Genomic DNA, 24,292 nt, shown 5'->3' with positions numbered 1-24,292 from the left:
TTGAAATTACCTTGTGTGCGCACAGGATCTGACATTGGACTTGGGTCACTGAGACCTTGGGGGTTGATTGTTCTGACCATGAATAAATAGATTGTATTGGGCCGCAGTCCTCTCACTGTGTAGAGGGTGGTCTTTACATGGTTTGCCACTGTCTGCCAGCTATTGCTCACCGATTGGCTGAAACACGAACAGAAATTTCATTTAAAGAACGGTCATAAAGGTATTGGAAATGGAGTTGGGTATCAATGACAAAGGTTAATGGCTGAAAATTAAACACACACACACACACAACGCTTGAAGTGTTCAGCCCAATAAATGAAACATTTGGATGATTTCAGTTTATTCAACAACAAAGCCGAGCCCACCTAACGGAAGTGCCATGCACAACAAAATTAAACTCAGCCCAGGAGATGTGACAGCCCTTTGCTAATGCACAGCAGCCCACTAAATGAATACCTGTAAAAGGAACAGAGGCCAAGATCACAACATCAAGTTTATACAATAAATATGGTCCTCGTAAATGTATATATATACCTTGAAAAGAATTAACCTGTAGAAAGAATAAATGGGCTACAGAGTAAGTTATGCCAATACATTTTCCTTTTACAAGGTGTGTTTTCTTTTGCATCAATTCCACATGCAATATTATAATAGAGCCTTCTAAAACTACATATCTGTAAAAGAAGAAAGGAAGCATGTAATGAATATTTTTCCCTTGGTCACATTTTTTATAAAGTTGTACATTACACAATATTGTGATTTCTTATCTTGGAATGGTGAAATATCTCTGAATCTGCATGTATGGACCCCTTAACAGCCAGCTACCGATGGGATGCTCATTTAGGGCACTTTGTCAAGGGTCAAATGCTGCTTTTGTTCCGAATGAGAAGAAAATGTGATTTTTCCTTTATTTTTCAGAAGTCCTTAGGCACCAGAGCATGAAAATTATAGAAAAATAGTATTTTGAAATTCAAAAACTATGTATTGACCATTACCTTAAATATAATAGGGAAGCTTAAAATGAAAGTAATGATGTGTCCTAATGCTTACAAGGGACAGTGGCTATCACTATTATAATGGTAAATAGAAGCACATTGAAACTGAATACGAAGCTACGTTTTCCCATTCGTATAAGTATTTTATTGAATTCTCATAAGAAAATTTTATAACGACATTTGCTAATTTATAGTCTATAGTATCCTTAAATTGATGACAATTATTTCAAATAACAATTGGACATATCTTTTCCTTTCAGCAACTGGAAGCGGATGGAACCAATTTCTTAATTGTAGTTTTTAATTTTCTCTTAGGCATACCTAATAGATGTATTCAAATATATAGCATAAAAACATTAGAATTATTTTAAGTTCTGCTGTGATTATTAGGAAACAAAGTTCCAGGGTTCCATGCCTCAGTAAACGCTGCATAACTTAAAAAGTGTCTGTGCCTAATTAAATTATTTTCTGTCCAGTTCTCATGCCAAAATTCTCATCTTAGATCCTTAAAATGCTCAGGGTAAAGAGAGGAGCTAAGTGATTATGTTATGAACTAGATCCTTATAGACTTAGGCATGGATAATGCGTATTTAATCTAATAATTAAGTTTTAAATGAAAAAAGAAACTCAAGTCTATCCTTGAATAAAGTCAGATATAAAAGATAAATTCTTAAAATGCCTTGATTGAACATGTCCTCAAAATAGCAGGATAGCTCACGTGAGATTTTAGGACATAGGAGCTAAAGCAAAAACCCAATGGAGAAAAAAGAAAGTGTGCCATACCTGAAAGCCTCAATGATATATGCACTTGCTGGAAGGGTTCCAGGGGTACCTGGTTGCCAGGACAAGGTGACACTGTTCTTAGTAACATCAGTGACCTGCGGTTTGGATGGTGGCCCTGGCAGGTCACTTAAATCATAATTTTTACTGATTGTTGCTCCAGATTCTATAGAGGACAAACAGAAAAAGCTTCATTCCTGATTGCATAGGCTAACAACAATGCTTAAAAGAAGGAAAATAGTCTATTAAAGAAGTTGACCTAGACAGTGAGCAATTCATCTTGATGAATCAGAAGTATTGTAAGTGAATCTTGACTTTTCCTACATGTTACTAAATGTTAACTTTACTTTCACATAGGATCATTAGGACTGCTTGCTCTTTAGAGAGAGAAAATAAAATAAGGTTATCAAGGACAAACATATCAAATAGCATCAATGCAACGCTATGTGCCAAGTGGTGCAGGAATTAAAAAGTGTCCTAAGACTTCGTTTTCACATTCAATGAATTTAAAATCTTGATCTCCCCTTAACTTATTATTTGATAATGAGCTAATCACTAAAATGCACTCAAGATTTCATCTGTTGAGATAATTCACAACAAACCCACCTGTCACACCCAGCACAGCACTCCAGGAAGTCTCCCCACTTGAACTTGTAGCTACACAAGTATAAGTGCCAGTATCAGAAATCTAGTGTGTGAAGAAGGGAGAGAAGTAAATTGTTTTAATTAATTTGTAGAATAATTACGCAGTCTCAACAAGGCAATGTATAATTTCTTAAGATATAATGTATCATTTGGCTGTCCCAATTGTATGTCAGAGTCAATCATATGGATACATAAATAAACTCCTACAATGTTATTTGATTCATAATAGTGATTCAAAGGTTTTTTATTTTATTTCCACAACTAAATGTTGTTTTTCTGGTAAACTCTACCTGTCTGTCTTTCTTGCCTCCACAGCAATTCTCTTATTTTTTTCCTCCCCAAAGCCCCAGTACATGGTTGTATATGCTAGTTGTAAGTGGTTCTAGTTATTCTATATGAGACGCCATCACAGCATGGCTACTGACAGACAGGTGATGTGGCTCCGCAATTGGGAAGTGAACCCAGGCCACCGAAGCGGTGAGTGCCGAAATTTAACCACTAAGCCATCAGGGCTGGCTCAGTGCTCTTGTTTTTTAATTCTAGCTTTACGTTGGGGCTTCTTTGTGTCAGAATCAGATATGGACAACTCAGGACAGAATTTTTCAGAATCCTATAACCATTCAGAGATCAGTAAAGCAAAGCTGTCGTCTCTGTCTCAAACTATATTTCAACAAATAAAATGTACCCAGGATAAAATAAGCACTGAGATAATAGGGGGCCAACCCTTCCTTTTTTTTTTTTTAAAGACATGGAGAAAAGTGAAGAAAGAAAAATTTTTTTAAAAAAAAGGAAAACTAAATCTTTCCCTTTAAAGAGAACAGTACTCATATTTAAATTGTAGCAGTGTAACAGTGAATGAAATGAGGTTGTATCATTAAAAAACAAACAAACCATCCCTATGGAATCATTGCAATTTAGAGCTGAAGGGAACCATAGACATAATCTAATACCTAACTCTTTTTTAAGAATACTTAAAAATTGCCATTTCATTGATCACTTCAAATGTTTTTGCTATTCATTGAGTGGCAAAAGACTTTTAGAAATACTTGATAACAGAATCAAAAGTTCTCTTTTAGGGGCGGGCCTGGTGGTGCAGCGGTTAAGTGCACCCACTCCGCTGCGGCGGCCCGGGATTCTTAGGTTCGGATCCTGGGCGCGCACCACCAGTGCACACCGATGCACTGCTTGTCAAGCCATGCTGTGGCGGCATCCCCTATAAAGTAGAGGAAGATGGGCACAGATGTTAGCCCAGGGCCAATCTTCCTCCGCAAAAAGAGGAGGATTGGTAGATGTTTGCTCAGGGCTGGTCCTTCACACACACAACAAAAGTTCTCTTTTACAAATGTAAAAGGCAGAAGACTCTGTGATTATACCTTGAGAAAAGCCCCAAATCAATAAAAGACATCACTCAAAAATCCTGCCTGTGGTTGAGCCCTGTGGGCTTACACTGCAAACAATATTCATTCACATTAGTTTAGAGGTGAAGGAAAAGTGAGATGGGAAGAGAAACTGATGACCAAAGAATAAGGCAAGTCAGAAGATGTGGAATTAAAATTCTGTGATGAACATGACTCTAATTGTTGATGAAATATGGGAGTTCATGGAATATAATATCTGCTGGGTTCAAACTGCAAGTGAAAAGATGACTCAACCTTCCACAATTGATTCTCAGGTAAATCATTACTGCGTGGATGTTACTGCCTTTCCACCATTTTAATTGATTTTAAACATCATTCTGTATTTTAACTTAAGTTTCAAATTGCTCCGGCATGTCATTCTTTGCCATATTATCTCGGTACAATTGTCTTCTATTATACAAAGGGATGACGGGGGATAGCCATTGCAGAAAAAGCCATTCTTTTAAATGTGGCTGTGCACGCATTATAGTCATTAGAAATCTTTGCATTTAAGAAGCATCACTCGCAAACTAAATATAATGAGCCCAGGTTGGATTTTAATGGGATGTTCATTTGAATACAGTCTGTGAAAGAGTAAAGAATTTGCATTTTATTATGGCTGTTGAACTAAAATGTAGCACTTGTTATTATGTGCAAATGCTAAAAGAAGAGTATGGAGGTAATGCTTCTTCACTGCATCTCCTTGTCATTGTGTGGAGATACCAGTCTGACGTTAGCTGTGGTAGGTATGTTTTAATGAGTATTGGAATATTCTACTTCTCAAAAGACACAGATTCAGTTACCAATTAGCTGGACTATGAGAACACAGTGTTCATCACACTATTTTTCCCCCTTGCATTAAGTACCAAAAAAGAAAGAGTGAGACACAGAGAAATATGACCTACAGAAACCCTCTCTTGACTGCACGAGTGAAGCACTGTAAAACATTTTTATATCCCTTTAAAGACAGTCATCTTACAGAAAAAGAACAATCTTTTCATTTTGGAGTTTATCACAAGTGACTTCAAAAGCCTAAACATCATTGCTAAAAGTTACTTTTTCACCATCACCATCACCATCACCACATTCATTTTTATGCCTTTAACTTGAAATAATGTCTTTTCTGATCATAAGTGCTTCCTATCTTTTTCCATCCTTCTTTTCTTCTTAACCAAGCGCTTAAAAAGAGATTAATGTGCTGGCACACTCCATCACCTACTTTTCTCCTTGTGTAGTTGGCTGCAGACAAGCCCCCAGGAGCTTGCCTCTCAGAGAGACTACTCAGAAGCCTGTCAGAGGGCTCCAAGTTTGTTTGACATCATCAAGCACCCACCTTTAATTGCTTCTTTCAAACCCTACTGGGGATCTTGACTATTCAAGCACACCCTTTAATTCAGCAGTACAGTGAAAATGCATTAACCTCCATGGCCCAAGTTTGCCTTTAGCCCAGGGAGGGAGTTTAAAGTGTTTACTCAAGGAGAATTGGCATTAATTTTTTAATAACTCTCATTTTGTTCAAAGAAAGTTAACAATTAATTTATAATCAACAAAAAGATAGGCTAAAAGTCTATATTACTTTATTTTTCTTTTAACTGAATTTGACAGCATTTTTTCTACATAGAGCAATAATTAATGCCTGTCCCAAAATTAAAACTAAAAAATTATATATATTAATTTTATTAATAAATTAAAGATTCGTGTGTGTGCACACAATGCAAAAATAGACCCATTCTTCCTTCTGGTATATGTATTTGTATGATACACCGATAAAAATCACAGATACGCATGTGATTGTAAACATATTTCCACTGTAAGAGAAGAACACACCATACTGTGATCATTTGCAAATACGTGTAATAGAAATATTTTTATATTCCTCCTCTGGCTTCTGAATGGCAAAATTCAACACCTTTTTTGTTTTCGGTTTTTTCTTCGTCTTGGTTCCCAAATTCTCCCTAGATACCAGATTCTACTAATTGTTCTTGCACTGAATCATTTTCAATAAATTTTTCTTCAAGCACAATTACATCAACCATCTCAGTTCTGGCTCTCACTCCCAATCTTGTGATTACTATAACATACTCTTGAGCTCCAGCATAGTGCCTGCTACATGGAGGGGAGGCTCTCTATATTTGGTTGAATGAACTGAATATACTCATGGAGGGCAAACATCCTTCTGGTATTCACACCTCGTGTAAGCCCTCACTTTGAGTGTGTCTGGGACCTGTTGACTTCCTTCTGGCCAATAGAATATGGCAAGGGTGACAGGATGTCATATTTGTGATTGTTACATAGGATTGTAATGCCTGTCTTGCCAGGAGACTCTCTTCCTTGTTGACTTTGAGGAAGCAAGCAATCATATTGGGAATATCCATACGGCAAGGAACTAACTAAAGGCACCCTTCAGTCAAGGGCAAGCAAGAAGTTGAGTTCATCAGTCTGATAGCCATAAAGAACTGAACTCTACTAACAATTGTGTTGCTTGGAAGCAAATTTATCCCCAGGCAATCTTCAGATGAGACCACAACCCTAAAACCTGATTGTAGCTTTGTGAGCCCCTGAAGCAGAACACCCAGCTAAGTCATGCCCAGGCTCCTAACTCACAGAACTGAGATAATAAATGTGTTACTTTAGGTCTCTAAGTGTTTGTTATTATTGTCACATAGCAGTAGATAGCTAATATGATTTTCAAAAGTAGACATTTAATTCAATTTGCTCCAGAAGCAAGTCTAACATGTTAAGTCAGCAGGAATTGTCATTCTCTACCACATTATCTTCTGTTAAAAGACCAGCAACGGCTTGTGCTTGTTCACAAGTTTACATCTAAACTCCACAGCAGCTTAACCTAAAATGCAAGATTTTCCACCAAATAGCCAAGCTTGTTTCCCATGTACTCAGTCTCATCTCTTTATGTTTTCCACATAACTGTTTGGCCAAGTCAATTTATCCACATTTCCTTACAAACTTCCTTTGTTCATGAAACTAAATCAGACACATTTGTCACTTCCAAATTATTTTAAATATTCCGCCACTATCATTAACTTTATGTGTTCAAGATTTTTAGTTTCATTGATTGCATACATATGGGTTTGGATACGGAGTAAAAATTTTCTAGGTCTGTTATGAATTTATGATTAACATAAGGACAATGACCTTCCCTCTAATCTCAATTCATCATTTGTAAAATAAGAAATAACATGGTCTATAATAAAATGTACAGCAATTATGTTGGGATGTAAGATTTAAGGTCACAACAGTTTTTCCCTAGGGCAGTACTTATGCTGAGATGAAGATTCAAATACAAGTCAAACATTACTCACCCGTAAATTCTTAATCTGCAATGTTCCTTGTTCTTGCATAGTTGCTCTTGGATCTCTACCCAGAAAAGTAAATCCCTCCTTTAACCAGCTAATTACAGGAAGAGGATCACCAGTAGCTTTACATTTCAGTAATGCTGTACCATCTACTGCCAGTGTTTGGTTCACTGGGCCTTGTAGGATTATGGGTGGAGGTCTATCTGTCAAAACTAAAGGATAAACATATTTTCAGGATATTTTAACATCTCTGAAATTCAGTAGTCTTAATGTCTTGATATTGAACATAAGGTTAAAGCCCCAAAGTCATATACATTACTTATATTCTGTGTATTCTATACCCATCATATATCTATTATCTATACATACTATAGTGAAGTCATACTATTGTTTATAATTTACTCTGATTTACCTATAATTAAGATGATGATGGGATAAATTCTGACATTAGAAAGGCTTAGTATTATTGAAAGGCTTAATCATATTAAAATTAAAATGAATATACAGAGAGCTTATGACATTCATAAAACGTCCATTTTATCTCATATGCATATGTAAGAAAGCCTGTGGAGTATCATATGGGTAGAATCAATTTTCACTTTTGCTTATATTGTAAATATATGTACAATACATAATTTCACCCTTCATAGCATGAGTCACATGCAGTATTTATATAGACTATAATATTTTTGTTGATGTCAAAATATTAGATTATAAATAATTTATTTCCAAAATTGTGACATTGGGCTTTAGATTATAGTAATATAATTTGGATGATTTAATTAGTCTTTATAATTAAGGAAAGAAAAACAATCTAGTTAGACTATATTTGTAGTATGACAAAACAGGGTTTTCATGCAATCAATATTTATATATTTATATCAACTCCTGTGTTCATTTGGGTAAATTTTCCATAATTTCATAGACTTTTAGTTCAGAGTGTTTTTTATCAAACATTTATTTGTAGCAGTATCTTCAGTGCCTTTAGAAGTATTTCATAATGATTTAGGAAATATATCAGAATGTACAGTATTATTTAAACGGTGATGGAAATATGAAGTCAATTGGAGGCAAGCTTTCATTTGCAGCTCATTAGAAGACCACCTTATAATGAAACTGACATGTCCAGGTCCAAGGAAGGCTTTCTTGAGAGAAAGTTTTATAAACAGCATAGATTTTGGTTAATTATCCAAAATATGCTCTTTATTTTATATATATATATAAAATTTCCACAGAAAGGAAAAAAATAATGGTGGATATGATTTATTGCTAAGTAACTGTGAAGATAAATGGTGTCTTTTCTCAAGAAGGTATCTTGTATTACAATGTACGTAATCAAATAAGTCATTTTGCTTATTAATGGTGTAATCTCCTTTGTCTATGAACTTCTATAAATACCAGTTTATATGATTATCTATTTCTCAATCTATATGCATTTTTATTACTAAAGTGCACAGTTTTGGGCAAAAAAAATCATTAAATTAAGCAGCCCTTTTAGAGCCTACCATGAGAAAAACAACCGATTTTAATTTAAAATAGAAGTTATGACATAGGTCCCCTACATATCAAGAAACAGTGGACTTCCAATCAACCTAAACCTACTAGATCAAAATGTGTATTAAAATGTGTGTGTGGGGTGCCAGCCTGGGAGCGCAGCAGTTAAGAGCACACACTCCACTTTGGTGGCTTGGAGTTTGCATGTTTGGATCCCGGGCGCGCACCGACGCCCTGCTTGTCAAGCCATGCTGTGGCAGCGTCCCATATAAAGTAAAGGAAGATGGGCACAGATGTTAGCCCAGGGCCAACCTTCCTCAGCAAAAAAGAGGAGGATAGGCATCAGATGTTAGCTCAGGGCTGATCTTCCTCGCAAAAAAAAAAAAAAAAAAAGTGTGTGTGCGTATATACGTATGTAGAAAACCTTATAGGGGGCCAGCCCCATGGCACAGTGCTCAGTGTTTGGCGCACTCCGCTTTGGTGGCCCAGGTTCATGGGTTCTGATCCCATGATCAGGTGTAGGCACAGACCTACACCACTCGTCAGCCATGCTATGGGGGTGACCCACATACAAAATAGAGGAAGATTGGCACAGATATTAGCTCAGGGCTAGTTTTCCTCAAGCAAAAAAGGAGGAAGATTGGCAACAGATGTTAGCTCAGGGCAAATTTTCCTCAGCAAAAAAAAAAAAAAAGAAAAGAAAACCTTATAAAAATGTAAGGAAAAAATATTGTTTGTGTATTCTTTACAAATAAAAATTAGAACCGTTTATTTCACCGATTTTCTTGATCAAATTCTTCATTTGAGAAGTAAATAAAATAATCTTCTAAGAATGTGAAAGTACAATATTATACTAATTCTCACATTTGGCAATAATTGTGCAAATAGATATTCAAATTGAAAGTGTCATGGCATTTATTTTCTTTATGGGTCAAAAATGGAAGGTCAAATCACAAAATAATATGAATAATTTTTGAAGTCAGTGAGAAAAATGGGTCTGTATTACCAGAGTACAAACTATTTGTTTAATTTTAAATAATGTTACTTCTTTGCTTCAAATTAAATATCTATATAGAATTCAGGTAACTTCTTATAACCTGCTTTTATTTTCATATCCTTGAAATTACAGATATAGCCAAAGGACATCTAATTAGTTTCTTTCTTTCTTTTTTACTGCCCAAGTGAGCAGCTAATGTTCTTTTAAATGAATTTGATCAATAAAGTAACAGAAAATCTCCTAGCCAGAGGAATTTTCAGTTTCAAGGATGTTATGGGTGAAAGATGACCACAGGTTTCCATGACACTAAGGTCAAAGGTTAAATGAACATTTAGGGTTTCTAGTGATCTGTGAACAATTCTATGGTTTTCTCTAACTATGCATTATAAATCCCCAATAAACCTTCATATAAGATCATGGTGTTACATTTATTGTCAACATAAGATATAAATACATTTCTTCTCTCTAGTCTTTTTAGATTCTATTGGCTCTATTCATAGAAATCTCATTACAATTTTCTAATTTTCTGAGAGAAAAGGAGCAGAAGAAAAGAAATGAACAGTGCCAATGAATTAATGAGAAGGTGTTTTAAAGGGATGTTTTGAAACTCAAGTATATTAGAGCATCTTAGTTCTATCTATAATCAGTAAATTATCACTCAACAGCAACTTTTGTCACCATTAGCAATCTCCCCTACATTAACTCTTGAGTTAAAAATATTTCCAAGAAAGGAGTCTAAGTGCAAAAATGTTAACAACACAAACATTGCCATACATGTTTTCCTTATTTCTCTGAACACGACATATGTTTTCATTCTACACTGGAGTTTCAACTGGCTCTCAATTGCCCTGGATCATGCCAAAAATATATGTTTAAAGTGAAAATGATGGCTCATATATTATTAAATTGGTTAACCAATCTGAAAAATTCAAAACTATGAATAGAAGTTGAAGTCATCAGCCAATGCAGCAAATTAATGTTTAGAGACAGAGAGTTATTTATAATAATAACGTGTGTGTGTATGTTTAGGTCTTGAAGTTAGATTTCTTTACTGTAAAAATCAATAGCTCTATAACCTCCATTCAATGTTCCTGCAAAAGAATCTTGACTTTGTGATGGCTTACTTAAGTAAAAATCAATGCAGGAATTAATATTCAAGCCAGTCGTAACAAATGTTCAGAGCCAAGTCAGTCATCAGATTTAAACTTACCACTCTTTTAATTTTGACCTCAGAAACAAAGCTAGAATTACTACTATTTTGTGAGATTATGTCATTAATTAACTAACACCTGTTCTCAAAATAAAAGAAGTTTTCCTTTTCATTACATCAGACATAATTCTGAATATTCACCTGTTTCATGAACTATATCAGTTATATCAACTAGCTCTTCTAATTCATCAATTTTGTTTTCTACAAATATGGTTTGCCTTTTCCATAACAATTTCTTCATTCAAAAACATTTTAGTGTCTGTCTTTTGTAAAATACTATAAGCAGCTAGATTATAGTAGAGCTCCTAAGCGTTATATTTGGAATGTTTCATAGTAGTATAGAATAAAATTTAGGCTTTGGCTAGAATATCTTGTTTTCCAAGTATACGTACCTGGAAATTTTTGCTAATAGTATAAAAAATAAGAACTTAAAAAAGATTAATAATTATCTTTTATTTCTCTTAAAGAAATATGGAGGTACGAAGGATCAAAGATCTTGCCCATCTACAGGAAGAATTTCTCAGCACTGTTACCCTTGAACCTGACTTTTTTTTTTTTTTTTTTTTTTTTTTTGTGAGGAGATCAGCCCTGAGCTAACATCCGCCAATCCTCCTCTTTTTTTGCTGAGGAAGACGGCCCTGGGCTAACATCTGTGCCCATCTTCCTCCACTTTATATGGGACGCCGCCACAGCATGGCCTGCCAAGCAGTGCGTCGGTGCGTGCCCGGGATCCGAACCAGCGAACCCCGGGCCGCCGCAGCGGAGCACGCGCACTTAACCGCTTGCGCCACCGGGCCGGCCCCTGAACCTGACTTCTCTCTGTTCCAGTGCGGTCAATCTCTGCAGCATCAGCAGGTGTGGCCATTACAGACTCAATGCCCTCGAAACCAATGTTTGTCTGTCCTATTTATTCTCATTCCTGACATGGCGCTGAATCAGGCAATACCGTGGACAGACATTAAAAAGTATTGTCTTTCTATTAATTGTAAACGACCTTTTAATCTACATGTAAATTTGAATTGTATGAAAGCACATCAAATTTCACCAGCAGAGAAAGAAGAGAATCAGAGAGGTCACAGACCAAAGCTCTTGTATCTCAGAAGCCAGCATCAGGGGAAAAAACCCTACAAACCTTACAAATATAGGAGAGCAAGAGAGAATATTTAATTTTAGGGCTTCAGAAAATATCTAAAACTCTCTACCTGTCAATTGTGACAAATAAGCTCTGGGAAAAAAAATCAGATTATGAAGAGCCCTACATCTTTTTCAATTTTCACTATGAATGCAGGTGCCTCAATTAAGATTCCCAGCACATGTGTGCCAATAAAAATAATAATTTTAGCATCCATCAGTAGTTTGGAAGATATTTAATGAATTTAACTTAGTAAATGTATAATCAAAAAGTCACAGGATGTGATAATGTGATTAGCTAACTGAAAACTCATCTCGATTTCCTCTGATAATATTAAAGATGATCTCTTTCTCTTTACTCTTAATAGTAAAATTATTAATACCCGTTAGAAGCAATCACGTCAGCATAAGACTAAATAAAAATATACAGATGACATCTCTATACACTGTGAGTGTGATGTAATTTCTTTAAAATAATGCATCATTTATTTTTAAGAATAAAATAGATTGTCTTGGATGTTCTTTGGGAAAACAAATATTAAATCAGAAATTATTTTAAAATGTTATTTTACCTAAATTCGAACTTAAAGATAAGCATTAATTTAAATGATTTAACTAACAAATCAGAAAATTTCACATGGTCAATGTGGCTCTTGAGATAAAAATCATTATTTTTGTAAGACAAATCTAATAATATCGCACCATCCGTAACTTCCAGTTGGGCTTTTGCTAAAATGCTTCCTGCCACAGTTAGGGCCTGACAGATGTAGTAACCCGCGTCTGAACGCTGAATGTTGGTAATCGTGAGGTCTCCAGTTGGTGATACAGAACATCTACTGTTGGGCTGCTGGGGTTGGTTTGGGAAAAGCAGGTTCTGTGGAAGCAAACACAATCTCATCAATATTCTTTTCTCACTCAGAAGGAAAATGACATTAACAACAGCTATTGCAATTATGGGAATAGAGTTGGAAAAAGAAAACACATAGACTTAAAAAAAAATATGGTGTTGAAATGATTACACGCCACACAATGAGTTTCAATGGGAAACTTTTTCCAAATCATGGGAAATAATATGCTCTAAGAAGTGAGCATGCCCTAGTTGAAGGAACAATCATCTAAAACATCTGGATCTTCATCTTAACCATTTACTCTCTCCCTGACTTTCTGCTAGTTACTTAGTATCTTTAAAACAAGTTTTCCTCATCTGTAAAACGGGCACAATAACTCTTCTCTGACTTAACTCATAAGACACTGTGAGAATCTGGAATGTAACATTATGTATGTGTTTTATAAACTGCACATTACTAAAGAATGTAAAATATACTTTCTACTGATCATTTTGAATACTAGATGTAATTAACTGAATTTCTTCTAAAGGTGTTCAAAAGTGTGTGACTGAGACTGACAATGAGACAGCCGAATCTAAGGTTTCTGCAGGTCGTAACAGCTTTGAAAAGAGCTATATATAAATACTGCTGTCTAAGCAAGATTAAGCAAATCAACGAAAATAAAAAGAAGATGCTGAATGTTTTGGAAGTGTACATGTGATCTTAAAGAATTTCATAATATTACTTTCTTTTTTTTAATAAAAATTACTCTAGTTTACTATGTATCTCGTATCAAATACAAGCAGCCTAATCACAAAATTTTGAAAATTCTTATATGAGAGCTGTAATACTAACTTGGATGACCTATGTTGCTTTACTGTTGTTCAATTAATGAAAACATTTGGGTATAATAAATCATACTGAGATATGTTTCCAAGTTGGATTATAAATAAGGACATATCAATTTTTATGTTGTATTTACTCACAAAAAAGAACATTATAACCCTCTGGGATCTGTTTCTCAATACAGTAATTAATTTTCCAGGTTTGTAATTAAACAGTTTCAATACGTTACAATCAGGAGGTAATAACATTCAATTAAAGGCATAAGACACATTTTCACCTTAAAATGTTTTTACCCTTGAAGTAATACCAATGGAAGAGGATAAAATAGGGTATTAACACTTTTCAATTACGCTAAATGACTTTAATCCTGCCAATGATGTCCCACTTTAATTAGAAGCTCTTCTCTTTATTGCAACATGATGGATGTCCACTTTATTAGATGCGAGTGTGACACTATAAGCCCACTTTACATAAACATTACCATGTTATTAAACTCTTTCTAAAAGAAGTGATGTTTGCTAGCACGTCAGGAATATAATTTCAAAATGCTATTGCCCTCCTGTAAATTCGTATTACTGTATAAGGCAAGACATTTTCAGACATTTGAAGCACAATTTGAGAACAAGCTAATTCTCCTGTGGAAGCTAAATATATTACTGAAATAAACTATCTAAAAGAGAAGGGTCTAAATTTTAAAGCCAGTTGAAAATGATACAATAACTCAAAGTGTGCACTTTCCTACAATTAGCCATTAGAATACTAATTTACATAGCACTAATACATCAGATGGGCTTAATTCTCTCTGGGATCTCTTCCCCTACAATATAATATCAGTCCACCTTCTAAATGATTCATTGACATGGAAAATGGCATATGATTGAGGTTAACCCATCATCTTTATTCCCTGCTTGTATGACATAGGCAAAAGAAAATGGATTACAAGCAAAAACCAGGAATTCTACACAGCTCTTTTTGCCTTGAATTGCCTGGGTATCCTATTAGTGCTAATTGGCATTATCACCACATATTGAGGAATATGGACCATTAAGTCCAGGCTCTTAACTCTCTCTACTGATGGATAGTCATAGATCACTGTAAAAATTGGATACTGGAGACAGTAAGACCAATTTATTTTTCCTAATATCCCAACTCATGATTTGAAAATTTACTATTTGCTTAAGCACTTCTCTTTTGTTCTCATTCACATTTTCTCTCTCCCTCCCTTTCTTTTTTTCTCTCTCTCTGAAGTGATGGAGACAGGTGAAGGAAAGAAAATCAGACCTAAGATTATAACCAAATCAAATTACCTAATGGGAAATTATTTTCCAGAGATGACTATCTCTGGAATTACATGCCACTTTGTCAATTAACAGAAAAAGAAATATTTTAATGCTATTTGATTATTACCTATTTAAGAACCATTAAAACACAATGTAGCATATTTAAATATCATGTTTATTAGGCCACAGGACCAATATACATTTTATGCTATATCTTATATCAACCCAAAGCTATTTTAGGGCATGTAATTTACACATGATAGAGCTGTATAATAACAAGACATGTTATAATGGGATTTGACTCAATACATGGATTTAAAGCATAAATTTGCAACAAATTGCTTTACATCATTATATTTATATCATTTATAAATAAATAATGTATTTACATCATTGTATTTACTATCAGTGGCTTGAGGGAGTAAGTTTGATGGACTCCATAGTCCCCAGGGTGGGTGGAGGGAAGGCACCTACAGGCAAGAGGAGGAATCTTGCAGAGCTACTGGGGCTCTCTGGGCTTTACCTGTCCCAGCCTTCTCAGGCACTGTGTGGGTCTGGGGCAGAGGTGACTAGAGTGGTGCTGAGCCTCTGCTCAGTGCTGGGCACTAGTGTCCAGGCAGAGGGAGACCTCAGGCCCTGGCAGCCCTGGCCTGAGCAGAACCATGAACTTGCCCCTTCAGCCAGAACACAAGGGGAGGCAGGTGCATTCTGCATTTTCGTCTTTCTAACATCTTGTTGACCTTCTAATGGGTAAAGCATTTTTATATAAACTAACTTAACCATGTAATCTTCATAACTTATGTGAAATAAAATATATTATCCTCGTCTCTAGCTTCAGTGAAGTTAAATAGTGCCACAAAGATTTTACAATTACAAGAGGGAAAAATGGCTTTAGAATTCTTTCTTTTTCCAGAATGTGTGTGTGTGTGTGTGTGTGCGCACATGTGCGTTATAACCATGTCATATTGCTTTACACTCACTTTAGAGTTTGGGGTGTTTTCACCCAAAAGCAATTTTTAAGTGAAGAATCAAGAAACTCTATGAGTATAAATTTATTTTATAGTTATTAACTGATAAAAATGATGGGAATTAAGCCTGGAACAATTCTGATGTGGGGTAAGGCAGTGACCATCACTTTACTTTATCTTCCCATCACTAATTTAATATTCCACAAATCACAGAGGAAATGAATCCAACCAGCAGCATTGAGGAAAGGAAGACGGACACTTTGGCCATCCATGTTGAGTTGTTAAAACTGCTAGCTTGTGGAGGTACAAGAATATATAAGAACCCACAACAAATACAGACAATGGCTGAGGGGAACTTTCTGATGCCTCTCTACCCAGAAAATCATACACAAGTTCTAGCAACAGGTTCTCTTAATATAGTCTAAAACACTTCCCATCTCTGGTAAAGTTTTTAGGTTTCCTGAGACTTCTAATCATGGTTTCCATTATTCTCCAGGAAATTCTTCCAGAATTTGGACTACCAACAGAGGGTGCTGAGGAGGAGCACCAGTAGGTCTTTTCCTGAGAACTATATGCCTCCTTGGGGATGGTTCTGGAGAGTCTATAACAAAAATATCTCTAGGTCCCTCAAGAATGCACAGATAAATTCTTAGACAAAGAACACAATTTCTGATCTGGTTTAAGCTGGAAATTCTAGTCACTGCCTCAGAACCTAGAGGCTAAGTGCTTGTCCAAGTTTGGACCAAGTCCTAAATGAGAAAAGTAGTGTATCCAATTGACATTTAGCAGAGTCTGAGAGGCCATGCTGCCCAGAGAGTGCTCTGAGAGGACAGACCAGGGCACAGCAAAGAACACACAAGTGTTGGTTCCTTCTGGTATATAACGTGTTATTTCCTGTCTAACTCCACTATGAAGAAATCCAGAAGGGATGATGGGAGAAAATATTTCTCCTACTCTTAAATGGAAGCATGCTTAAATTAATGACAAAGAAAAGGTATTTATACTATTTATCTATGAAAGGGTATTGAAACTGGTTTCTAGGCCAATTAATAATGGAAATATTTTTGACTGTTTGGCACGTGCCAGGATGTTCTAAGTGTTTTATATGTACTAACTCACTTAAACATTCCCATGTAGCTAAGTGCGAGAAAGTAAAATTACCTTTCTTTTCAGAGATTTTAAATCAGAGGTTCTGGTCAGACTTTTTAAGATAATTTAGTTACATTGTGTTGTATCTATTCTATGTAAGATACAGAACTTTAGAAAATTAACACTAGAAAACAAAGAATGTTGTATTAGAACATCTGACTCCCACTTATTTTAGAATTAAATGGTCTCTTTTTTAGAAATAAAATAAATTCAACATTGATAACAAGAAAGGCAAGGCAAATTTTGAGAAGCACCAGAGACAGGGATTTCAGAGATTTCAGAAAAGCAGTCAAGGCTCACACTCACCTGGCTGCCTTCTTTTTGCCAAAAAACAGCTGGCTGTGGGTTCCCTTTAGTTTCACAGGGAAATGTCACTGTTCGACCTTGAGCAACAATCTGATCTCTTGGCCTAACCACAAACTGTGGAGGAGCTATAATTTAAAAGGAAAGAAAGTGTGTAAATATATACCATTGACAAAGAAAAAGATATCAGAGGGAAAATCTGGTAGTAGATGGATTGCTCAGTGCCAGACAGAGGCTACTGTTTTTATTTATTTTTAAGCATTTTTCAAAACACGACAGGGAAAGAAAAGAGCACTTTATCAAATGTGAAGAAAGAAGTAAACTTATTAGCAGACACATTTTAAATGTCATATATTGTAATACCTTAGCCCACATACTTGCATAGGAAAACAGATTTGTAATGATATTCTAATGTTTTCGAGGTAAAACATGGCTTCCCTATTTGGTTTCGTGATTTGAATAAAGATAGAAAAGAATCACTCCATTACTCAAACACCTCCTTCCTGTGAAATCAATCTATTGACAAACATTGATTGCTCTTGTAACACTTGCAAGATATTATACTAGGCGCAGGGGTACCGGAAGGCATTAAATATGATCCCTATTCTCAAATGCTTATATTCTGTAACAGAAGAGTTGACGTGTTGAAGACATCTAAGAATTGAAGAGACAGGAATTAGATACTATGATAATTAACAATATAAAGAAATGTCTGAAGTGGTTGATTCTATTTAATTCATTTCATTTAGATAAATAAGCATTAGTCAGACAATTAATATGTTCCCCTATTGGGCACTAAAGACACACAGATAAAAAGCATCTAGCATGCAGCCATCAAGGAACTCATAGTCTAAGGAAAAATACAAAACATGATGACGATGACAACAACAACCACAGAAAAACTAAAACAACAATTATCTGAGACTGTGGTTAAGTTCAATGATGGAGGTGCCCTCAGAGCACAGTGGAGGAGCACTTAAGTTATAGCACATAGAATAAATGTGATAGGACTTCAGGAGAGAGGGATCCCTTTGTGTTATGATAGCTGTGAAAGGCCTTATGCAGGAAGTGAACATTATGGGGGCTTTGAGGAAAGAGTGATATGTAGATAAGTGGAGAAACAAACACATTTGAAGGAAGGAGCTTACTGAGCAAAGTCAAGAAGCAAGAACACATCTAGTATACAGTGTGTAATCTGGCAGGAATGGAGGGTCCCAGTTGAGTAAACATACTTGGCTACAAAAGATAGATTTGGACCCAGTCTAAGAAAGTCTTAAGAAACCACACTGAGGATTTTATTCTGACTCTTTCTAAGCTGAGGAAGGACAGATACAAAACAAAATTTCTGGAAGCTTTAGCCCTTTAATGAATATGGTAAAGTTTGTGAAGGAGGCAGATTAGTCAATAAAATGTGGAGTCTGGGGGCCGGCCCCGTGGCTTGGCGGTAAAGTGCTCATGCTCCGCTACTGGCAGCCCAGGTTTGGATCCCGGGCACACACCAACACACCACTTCTCTAGCCATGCTGAGGCAGCATCTCACATACAGCAACTAGAAGGATGTGCAACTATGACATGCAACTATCTACTGGGGCTTTGGGGAAAAAAAGGAAGAGGATTGGCAATAGATGTTAGCTCAGAGCCGGTCTTCCTCAGCAAAAAGAGGAGGATTGGCGTGGATGTTAGCTCATGGCTGATATTCCTCACAAAAAAAAAAAAACCTTAAAAAAAAAATGTAGAGTCTGGTTGGAAGACTAGTAAAACGGTGTAGGCAAAGATAATGAGATCCAGACACAGTAATCCCAATAGAAAAGAAAATAAAGGGATGGGAGTAAAAATCCTAAGAAAGTTCAGATTTAAATTGCAGATTAATTGTAAAAAGAAAGAAGAAAATGAAAGACAGGAGATAGACAGTATAACTGGAAGTTTTCACAAGGACATCTTCCTCATACCAAAACCCATTCCTGTTGAGGAGAAAACACCATCTTTATCCCATGACTTTTCTAATCATCTGTTTCCACTTTAACTTGTTGCTTATGATAGAAAACTTAAGATCAAGAAAAAACTTTGAAATCAACTCTAATTTTTAGAACCTGGTGTACATGGCAACAATCCTAAAATCTGAACTCTAAAGAATTCTAACAAGAAGCAACATTCAGTAAAGCCCTTTACCCAGAATTCTTTCCGTCCTCCAAGAGTATATAAGTGCAGGTCCAAGAATGGAGTAAATGTAGGGTAGCCTCAAACATACAACCAATTACTCATTCTCACAGGAATGCTAGCCTAGAAACAACAGTAGCATTTTTTCAAAAAATTCACTGAGATTTGTAGTGACTGATTTTTTTGCTGTTCTATTATACTGTCTACTAATTCAATACATTCAACACAGATCCCAGAGACAGAAGGAATAAATCTACTAAGTGAAATTTTCTTCTATAACTATAGATAACAGAAGACTCAGTTTAACAGGATGTTGAACCAAGATTTATGGATCTATTTGAAGAGAATGTGGTTTATGTTGCCTTGCGTTTTCAGGAGATTACTTGTTTCTTACAATGTTGTTATTTCTACTCAATTCCACTGAATGAGTACATACACTGATGTTTGTTCCATGTTTTCTAATAAGAATGATAGTTTAAATCAATGTTACAAAATTACTTTAGAACAACTCTTAAAACATCACAGTGTCCATTTTTTAGTAAAGATGTGAAATCACCAGACAGTTATACCAAAAAGATTTAAGATGGTCTCTATCATCTGCAATATCCAAAAAAATTATATACATTAGGAAAAAAATTGAAATCAATGTATAGTTCTTTACTTCCTAGTAATCCTATAAAGGTTGAGTGCCAATATGGACACTGAGCGAGAAGTATTGAGTAACTTAGCTTGTATCTCATGATCAAAAGTAAAAAGTCAGTTTAGTCAAAATCAGTTAACAGTCTTTGATAAAACTCACATATTCAGCTTATAGTTCATTTGTACTCCTTTGGATCAGAAAAATTTAACTTGGCTCACATAACTGGTTAGTAAAAACCTAGAGCCCCATATGTATTATAAAGTCCTTGTTTACATAATTTTTAAAATGTAATAACTGAGAATACACATGATTGAAATAATCAAATAAAATATCAAATGAAAGCAATGAAGACAGGTTTTATATTTTTAAGCATATTATGCTCACTCTGCATCTATCTATTTATCTATTTCAGTAAAAATCATCTGTACTTTAAATATAACTACAGACTTCCTTGAATTTGATTTTTCAAGCTTTCAAAACTTTTTAGTAGATGAGCAGTTTTGCAAAATGCTTTTGGAATCCAGATCCTGCAATTTTAACACAGCTGCTAAAACACAGACCCCAAAATAAGGACTGGTAAATGACCACATCTATCCATCCACTTTTCTGAAAAGATATGATTCATCCATTTATTCATTCAAAATACATTGATTGACTACAAATTATGACACATTCTGTTTGGTACGGGGAATGGAAAGCCAGATAAAAAATGGTTCATGGCCTATGGCAGAGACTTCCAAGTAAGTAAATAAATAAAAACAAATATAGCAGAGTCTGATTTGTATAATAATAGAAAAACGCAGAGGGCACTGGGGGAGAAAGCATGGAAGAACAGCAAACTAGACCAGGCAATGAGGAAAGATGTCAGGAGACGACTACACTGGAGTCGTTTTGAAGAAGACAGTGTTCACTAGATGAAGAGGAATCAGGTCACTTGGGACGGAGAGAGAAGCAGACATAAAGCAGAGATCTGTGGAACTGAATGTGTTAAGTGTAAATGATTTTAAGAATAAAATCAAGGATGTAAAAGTGATATAGGTAGGGCCAAATAATTTTTGCTAAAGGAACTTAAATTTTGCCCTGAAAAATATGCAGATCTATTCAAAGACATTTATGCAAGAAAGATATAAGATTTATGTTTTACAAAGAATGCTCTTTTTGAAAGAGAAAGGGCAGATACAAGGCTGGAAAATCTTAGCAAGTTGGGACAGAAAATCCAGTTGAGAATTACTATACACAGTAGCACCTAAAGAGAACATTTCATCAGAACTTTTAAAGGACAAAAAAATTCTGCAATATCATAATGTAATATTGACCACTGATGATATAATCTAAAAAAGACCAAGAAATCAAGATTTCTTGAGTGTTTACCCAACAGTGAATTTTTAAAGACCACTAACAAAATGCTATCAGCATTTCTGTTACTCATGCAACGAAATATCCTTTCACGTGATGTTTTTTTACATTGTACTTTTATCCTAAGTTATTATAAATACACTGTATTTCTTTTTTTTTTTTTTTAATTTTTTGTTTATTGAAGTAACATTAGTTTATAACATTGTAAAAATTTCAGGTGTACATCATTGTACTTCTGTTTCTGCATGGACTACATCATGTTCACCACCAAAATACTAATTACAACCCATCACCACACACATGTACCCAATTATCCCTTTCACTCCCCTCCCTCCCACCTTCCCCTGTGGTAACCACCAATCCAATCTCTGTCCCTATGTGTTTGTTTATTGTTGTTATTATCTACTACTTAATGAAGGAAATCATACGGTATTTGACCTTCTCCCTCTGACTTATTTCACTTTGCATTATACCCTCAATGTCCATCCATGTTGTCACAAATGGCTGGATTTCATCGTTTCTTATGGCTGAGTAGTATTCCATTGAAATACACTGTATTTCTAATATACTAAATATTTCCTTGTCACCAGGACTTGAGTCACACCAATCTCACTGGAACTGGAATCACCTTATCATTTTTAAAGTTGAAAAAAAAAAACTAAAGATTTTAAAGCAGTTAACAAAGCCAAACATCTGGAGTGTTCAAGTCTCTGAAAATATACATCCTTTTCCTATTATCACCTGAAGTTGGACCACCAAAACGATTGGCATCCACCACTTTGACTTTTGCAGACTCTCTTTCTCGGCCCAAGATCTATATTGCAATCTTCTGCGAAGGGATATCAGCAGAAGGAATTTATTTTTGAGGTTTTAAAATGAAAGATTGCATGAGTAATTCTTCTGATAATACTTCACAGTTTCAGTATTTCTGCCAAGTGGCAGTGAAAATGGTTTGAGAAGACAGTACTTGGCTGATGACACCGACGGGAGGGTGTAGGCAGAGGTGGCATTTGATCAACACAGCATAATAGCACAATGTGTGCAATACATAGAACGGATTTACTATGATGGCTCCCATTAAATATAAAAAAACACAATTAGGGCCTCAAGATGATAATTCAAAACACACATTTAAATCCAATGTCAATAAGGAGACTGTGTTATAAACTCCAAAAGAATATGCTAGTTATAGAAAAGCCAGTTCTCTTATATATGTCTAAGATGGAAGACTATAAAATACATATTTATATCCTCCCTAAAACTCAAAAGCATTAGACAAATCTTTTGTAACCATGATGTAATAACCCACTTGCTTAATCTTTTAAGTGATTATACCTTACTGCTTCAGCTGTAACAAGAAATGGGATGAAAAAAGCAGAGTGGCACAATTCAGTGTTCCATCAACAAAAGTTAAAAACAATAGCTCTATAAGAAAAGTATGCTGTGTGATTTCCAGGGAAGTAGACCCAAATATAAAAAGGTCAATTAAGATTAGAGGTCTGGTACTATTCACTTGAAACTGTGTTTTTGAGAATTTAAATACAATGCACAGTAAATTAGATTTGATTACTGCTAAATTATGCTTTGATACTGCATTCAGCCCAAGCTGGCTTCAATCAAAGTCACGCTACAGCTCTGTTATGCTAATGCCCGCTGGTGAGAGTGAGTGGGTGATATGGAAATCAGGCACCTGAACATGAGTAGGAAGCATAGGCCACGTATGAGGTAGGCTTGGAGATGAGGGGATGAGGGACCCTAAAGGTTAATCACATCATGTTCAGACTTGTTTCTACAGCAAAGTTTGACTTTCTATGGCAGACATGAACATGGAGACAGTCAGGCAGCAGTCGCATGCATTAATATGTGACAGGGTGGTTACTGGCACATTCAACGGCTCTCTTTCTTTGGGTATAATTTTGTGCCTGAGTGAATAAGCTTCTTGATCTGTCATAATAAACATTTTGAACTTTGTTTCTTAAACTCAAGTAGAAAATAATTTTTTTGCTATTTAATATTTTTTGCTTATTAAATTCTAATATATTCTATAAGCATATTTGAAAAGCACACTTTTCCATCATTTGCTTGTATTAAAAATTTGCTGTCACAAATGCTTAATACAACAAGAATTAACATTAATTGAGTGCTTATTAAGTGCCAGGGAGTGTGTTAAACCATCCACAGGCATTATCTCTTCTAATATTCAAAGAGTCCTTTGTCTTAACTGCTACCATTCTGATGTAAAGACCAGTAAACTGAATCTTATAAAGGGTACACAGGCTTTTAAAGATTAAAGCAACAGATTGGAGGGCTGGTTTGACTTTCAGGTCCATCTGATGGACCTCTTAAACACTGAGCTGCTGGATTAATTTGGTTTGCTTCAAACCATGATCTGACTCACTGAGAATTTGTCATGTCTAGTCCCAAACAGAAGGATAAGAATTATACAGTATAATTTTCAATACGGTATAATGTTGTTAAAATCGTAACATTATGTTTTTCCTGAATAGTTGCTTTTATTATTAAAGTAGCATAAACATATGATCTTGCTCTTAATGTGTTACCTATGTTATAAGCACAACCTTTCTTAAGTATACTTATTTCAAGTCACTCTTTATCAAAAACCTAGAGTGCTTTTTCTATTGCTTGTCATTGCAACGCTTGCAAGTTATTCTCCTAGGTGTAGCACTGTGGCTTCCACCAACTGGTCCAAGATTTTACCATCCTGACACTCACTTGTCCCCAGACTAGCTCCAGCGTTTCAGCAGACCAGCCTAGTTTCAATCAATCACATATGTATTTGCTT

At 35.4% G+C, this 24,292-nt stretch overlaps 1 protein-coding gene across 8 annotated transcripts in view; it reads right to left on the bottom strand.

Moving 5' to 3' along the window:
• Nucleotides 1–24,292, bottom strand: part of ROBO2 (roundabout guidance receptor 2) — a 593,028-nt gene that overhangs the window by 96,321 nt on the left and 472,415 nt on the right. For all 8 annotated transcript variants that reach the window (XM_087418202.1, XM_087418199.1, XM_087418200.1 and 5 more), the window contains 6 exons: nucleotides 17,340–17,464; nucleotides 12,666–12,837; nucleotides 7,138–7,343; nucleotides 2,382–2,463; nucleotides 1,779–1,941; nucleotides 11–177 (listed from right to left, as the gene is read on the bottom strand). In XM_087418202.1, coding sequence (XP_087274328.1) covers nucleotides 11–177; nucleotides 1,779–1,941; nucleotides 2,382–2,463; nucleotides 7,138–7,343; nucleotides 12,666–12,837; nucleotides 17,340–17,464 — 915 coding nt within the window. The remainder of the gene's footprint in view (nucleotides 1–10; nucleotides 178–1,778; nucleotides 1,942–2,381; nucleotides 2,464–7,137; nucleotides 7,344–12,665; nucleotides 12,838–17,339; nucleotides 17,465–24,292) is intronic.

Source organism: Ceratotherium simum, chromosome 27, assembly GCF_057802395.1.
Source record: "Ceratotherium simum simum isolate JZ-2026a chromosome 27, ASM5780239v1, whole genome shotgun sequence".
In the NCBI taxonomy this organism is placed as follows: domain Eukaryota; kingdom Metazoa; phylum Chordata; class Mammalia; order Perissodactyla; family Rhinocerotidae; genus Ceratotherium; species Ceratotherium simum.
Note: the sequence above shows the minus strand (reverse complement) of the source record. Positions and strands in the feature narration are given on the sequence as shown.